Source organism: Monoraphidium neglectum (genome assembly GCF_000611645.1).
Source record: "Monoraphidium neglectum strain SAG 48.87 unplaced genomic scaffold scaffold02407, whole genome shotgun sequence".
In the NCBI taxonomy this organism is placed as follows: domain Eukaryota; kingdom Viridiplantae; phylum Chlorophyta; class Chlorophyceae; order Sphaeropleales; family Selenastraceae; genus Monoraphidium; species Monoraphidium neglectum.
In genome coordinates this window covers 2,758-7,791 of record NW_014011221.1, presented here as the reverse complement: position 1 = coordinate 7,791, position 5,034 = coordinate 2,758, and the positions used below count along the sequence as shown (strand labels likewise).

General features: G+C 66.5%; 1 protein-coding gene across 1 annotated transcript in view; it reads right to left on the bottom strand.

Moving 5' to 3' along the window:
* Window positions 1-4,501, bottom strand: part of MNEG_10658 (hypothetical protein) — a gene marked incomplete at both ends in the record, with an annotated part of 6,680 nt that extends 2,179 nt beyond the window's left edge. Inside the window, 10 exons of the mRNA XM_014040870.1 lie at window positions 51-176; window positions 531-671; window positions 1,190-1,306; window positions 1,559-1,636; window positions 2,053-2,269; window positions 2,570-3,075; window positions 3,264-3,404; window positions 3,611-3,799; window positions 4,061-4,114; window positions 4,397-4,501. Coding sequence (XP_013896324.1) covers window positions 51-176; window positions 531-671; window positions 1,190-1,306; window positions 1,559-1,636; window positions 2,053-2,269; window positions 2,570-3,075; window positions 3,264-3,404; window positions 3,611-3,799; window positions 4,061-4,114; window positions 4,397-4,501 — 1,674 coding nt within the window. The remainder of the gene's footprint in view (window positions 1-50; window positions 177-530; window positions 672-1,189; window positions 1,307-1,558; window positions 1,637-2,052; window positions 2,270-2,569; window positions 3,076-3,263; window positions 3,405-3,610; window positions 3,800-4,060; window positions 4,115-4,396) is intronic.
* Between the last annotated feature and the right edge of the window lie 533 nt (window positions 4,502-5,034).

The following is a 5,034-nucleotide window of genomic DNA, read 5'->3' as shown; positions in this document are numbered from 1 at the left end:
AAAATCAACCCTGCGTGCCAGGGCCGCGCCCCGCAGCCCCCCCTCCTCACCGTCTTGTCCCAGGAGCATGATGCCAGTATGGGCTGGCTGGGGCTGAAGGCCAGGCCGCACACAGGGCCCTCGTGGCCGGCCAGGATGTCCAGCAGGCGGCCAGTCTTCACGCTCCACACGCAGATCTGGGGGGAGGGGCAGGGTAGTGCGTGCACTGATATGTGAGTGCGTGCGTGCAGGCCGGGCTAGTGTGTGCATGTGTGTGTGTGTGTGTGTGTGTGTGTGTGTGTGCTTGTGTGGGCGCATACGTGTGCTTTTTGAAATGAAAGCAGTGCGTTTTCTGACCCACCACCATCATCCCCTCGCTAGAATGCAAGCGATGCACTTTCAAACACGCCCGTCGTCTGCGAAGAAACCCGGGCCTGCGGCCCCAACACCTCATAAAACCTCCATGCTTGTAAACCCTGCGCCCTCACAAACCCTGCACCCCCGTTGACCCTCCCCTCCCCAACAAACCCTGCCCCCCTGCCGCCCCCCACCTGGAAGCCGTCCAGGGTGCCCGCACACGCGACCTCGCCCCCCGGGTCCACCGCCAGGGACAGGAACTGCTGCGGCGACGGCGTAGTCAGCGTCCGGAAGTTGCGGTACCGCACCAAGTCAAACGCGCGCACGGTGCCGTCCTGTGGGGTTGTGTTTTGTGTGTGTCATGTGTGTGTGTGTGTGTGTGTGTGTATGTTGGTAGGTGTTTTGTGGAAGGTGTTTTGTTAGGGTGTTGTGGGGTCTTTGAGGGGGGCAGAGGGGGTTGCGGGCGTTGGTGAGTGTGAGGGGACTGATTGAGGGGTGTGTGGCGGTAAACTAGTGTCTCCTGGTGCATTGATGCGTGATGTGAGGGGCTGCCAGGCGGGATCTTTTGAGCGAAGCGTTGCTAGGTGATTCAGAAGCGTGGCGCAGGCGGGGACGCAACGACAGCGTGGGTTGGGCGCGGCCGCAGCGGGTCGGTCGAGCCCACGGCATGGGTGCGCTGGTCGCGGCCCTGGCTTGAGGACACAGAAGCAAGCAAGACAGCTGGACCGACCCCGGGCGGGCTCCTTCGCATTCGCACAGTTGAAACGAGGCAGTGCGTGACAAGAGGGCAACTAGCTCGGCTGCCGCAGGCCATTGGGGCCAATGTTTGACCGCTCAATGCTTGACCCCCCACCAGTGAGGCGCTGAGCACGGCGTGGCCGCTGGGCAGGAAGCGCACAGCCGTGACGGGGGCGGCGTGGTCGGTGAACGTCACGTAGCAGAACCCGCTGCTGAGCTGGAACAGCTTGACCTGGCGGTTGTGGTCACGTTGACAGGGTTCAGGGTGGAGGGATTGGGGAGCGTGGGGCGTGCGGCCGCACGTGAGTGCGTACGCGTGCGCCGGCAGGCGAGGAAGGTGCGGCGAGCAGGGGCCGAGGACAAACGGGGCCGGGGGCTGGCGGCGGGACCGCCAACCCCTGCACCCGCAGACCAAGGCCACCAGAGCCGGGGCTCCCGAGCGCACGCCTCTCTGAGTCCCTGGCCCCGTATTTCCCCTGCGCACCTTGGAGTCGTCTGCGCCGGTGGCCAGGAGGGCGCCGTCCGGGCTGTAGCTGGCGGCTGAGACGTCGAAGTAATGGCCCTGGGGTGGGGTCGGCGGCCGGGACCGGGAGGCGTGTTATGTGGAATGGGCGCCGTGTGGAGCTACTGTTGCCGAAGCTGTAGGCATGCAGGAGACCGAGGTGTGTCAGTCGCAAGACGCCGCTGCGCCAGGCGGGGGCGTGCCACGTTGTTCCTGAGGCATGGCCAGGCTGCAAACCCCTCGCTGGCCAGCCTTGCTGAAGGCACGCCTGAATCAGCACATTTGCCATGGCGCCGCGTTGACACTAACGTGCACCCGTGCATTCATGCACGCACGTACGCGCGCGCACACACACACACATACACATACACACATACACATATGCACACTGGTGCACACTGGTGCGCACACACATACAACCAAATACACACACACCACACACCACACACCACACATACGCGCACTCTCCTCCCCACCTGCTGCTTGAGCACGTACGTCTCACTGCGCCACTCCCACACCAGCAGCTGCCCCAGCGCCGCGCACCCAAGCGCCAGCCAGTCCCCGTTGGCGTTGAACGCGGCGGCCGTCAGGCGCTCGCGGCTGACGCTCAGCGTGTGGATGGAGGAAGCTTCCGGCAGCTGCAGCATCTCGAAGATCCCGTGGCTGAACCCCGCCACCAGGACGCCCGTGGCGCTGTGTGGGGTTTTGGGAGCAGCAGAGAGGAATCCACAATGAGTGGTGCGAGCGGGGGGCAGGGGGGAGGGCGGTCAGGCGGCGGGAGAGCGGTGGACTGATGGGGAGGGGGTGCAACGGTGGGGTCGGGCGCAGCAGACTGTTGACAGTATGCGCAGAGCTGCAGGCTGCCGGTGGTTGGTTGAGCACCACGGCAAGCTTTGACCGGCAGTGAAAGACAGGCATGCGGCGTGCACGACCCGTGGGCAGGAGGACAATGGAACCGCTGCCCTCCCTTTCCCCCATGGCCCCAGCCCGCACCGGTGGAAGTCCGCGCAGCTGAGCTTGGCGCCGCGCTGCATGAAGTAGTGCTTGAAAGCCACGCCCCACACGCCCCGCGCCAGCTCAGGCACCTCGTCCTCCTCCTCCTCCTCCTCGTCAGACGCCCCTGCATCGTCCTCCTCAGCATCCTCGTCGTCCTCGTCAGCGTCCCCGTCATCCGCCGCCCCTTTCCTCGCCTTTGACTTTGACTGCGCCCGCCGTCGCGCCGCCGCGGCGGCCGCCGCCTTCGCGGCCAGCCTCCCCGCCCGCACACGCGCCGCGGCCGCCGCGGCAGTCGCGGCCGCGGCCGCGGAGCGGTCGTGGTGCCAGCCGAAAAGGGCGCCGTCGCGGCTGATTGTGTAGAGGTGGATGGGCGGCTGGCCGGCGAGGGCGGCGGCAGACTGGGTGGCTTCGGAAGTGAAATAGACACCCATCAGCCCGTCCTTGTGGCCGGCAAGGATGGGGGGCACGTAGCCTGGGATGGGGTTCAGAGAGAAAACCCGCGCCTGCACATGGGGCGGGTTGGTCGCGGCCGGGGCGGGTTCGGCTCAGGCAGGCGGGGCCCGCGGGCGGCGGAACGAGCGTGGGACCGCTGATCAAGGGCGGCTCGTCGGAGAACTCCGGAACTCCGGCAGCGGGCCGGCACTAGGGCATGGGAACCAACCGGTCTAAGGCTGCCTGTCCAACTGCTTACCGTGAGATCCTTGGAGGCCACCGCTATGAACTTCCCGCACGGCGACCAGTCCAGGCTGGTGATGTCATCGTGGCAGCCGCCGTAGGTGCGGTGCAGCTGCATGGGCGCCATGCTCTTGGCCGTGCTGGGCGTGTGCCAGACCTGGCGGGTGACAGGGGGGGGGGGTCGTTGGCGGTGGCGCAGAGCATGAAGCGCCGTCAGCCCCACCCCACGACGATGGACGCTCGCCTGCACACCCCGCCGGCAGCCGGCATCGGCCAGTGCCCGCCCCAGCACTCAACGCCTTGGCCGGTCGCCGGGAAGGCAAAGCGCCCGGATCCTCCCGAGCAGCTGCCGGGCAGGCCCACCTGCAGCAGCTTCCCGACGCTGACCGCCACCATCGCCCCATCAGGGCTGAATTTCGCAGCCCTGACGGCCGCCTTGAAAGACACATGGTGCAGCAGCACGCGCCGCTGCCTGTGCACTACGAGGGCGCGGCCGTCCTGGTCAATCGACAGCAGCAGGGCGCCGTCGGGTGACAGGCACAGGGTGCGGATCTGGGGGCGAACGACGCAGCAGGGGCGAGCCGCGGAGGGGCGGAGGGGGTTGGGGACTGGAGGCCGAAGGCTGGCCGGGAGGGTCAGGGTTGGGAGGGTTGCGGGCTGCCGCGCAAGGGCCTGCGAGGCACGAGCCGTGGCTGCAGCCGATGACTTGCGCCTAGCGCTCGCGGCGCCGCGGCTGCTGGGGCGGCAGCCGCCCGGCTGCGGCTGCTCGCCACGACACAGCCACTACCGGTGAGCAGGGAAGCTGCCGCGCACCTGCTTCAGGTTTTCAAACGGCAGGGTCTGGCTGGTGGAGTGCGCCAGGTTGATCTGAGGGATGAGTCGGCGAAACGGGCGCGCGTGCAGGGTGCGTTGACGCACACCACAGCTCTCTACTGCGTGGCGAGCGCAAAGATTTGCTGCTCGTGGTGCGCCGCCGGTGCCGAGCCGCCTGCCCACAGCATGCGACGCAGCACGGCCGGCGCACGTCGAATGCGAAAGAGGCTTCTTCAGACATGCCCAGCTGATGCGGCGTTACTGGAACCCTGGGCAGAGCTGTTACTGCGATGCAGGCGTCCCTATTGCTGCCATACAGGCGAGCGTGTTGCTCACCTGAGACACCCGGTTGCCGACAGGCGACAGCAGCTCCGGCCCATGCAGCAGAAGGTTCCCGCCGCGATAGGGCGCCCCCAGGAGATTCGCAAACTGGTAGTTCATCCTGTCCGGCCTGGACCCGGCCCGCGGCTGCGCGCCGCGGCGGGCAAGGCGGCGGCGGCGGCGGCGGCGGCAGCAGCGGCGCAGCACAAGCAGCGGTGGCCTTGGCGGCGATGATGGTGCAGCACGTCTCCTGTAGCGCGCAAACTGGTAGAAGCACCGTATGTATTGATATGCTATTTGTTGCGCTTTTTCTCCAAAGGACCTCTTGAACGCGATCTGCGCCGTCAGCCACTGAGCCCAGCGCGTGCGAACCAGGCAAGTTTCTGACAAATCACGATCGCTGTTCCCTTAATTTCACGATACGGTAGCAGTGCGACTTGTCCGCGTCACTGCCGCTTTGCGAGTGCCGCAGCTGCTCCCCGCGCCGAGGGCACTCGCACAGGTGCTCGACAGCACGTCTCGCGGGCGCTTGGCACGACAGAAATGCCACGTGAGTATGAGCACAGCATGCATATTGCTTACGCCCGCAGCCGGTGGCAGCAGCAGGCAAGCAAGCAGTAGTCCCGGTCGGTCAACAAGACCCCTTGCAACGC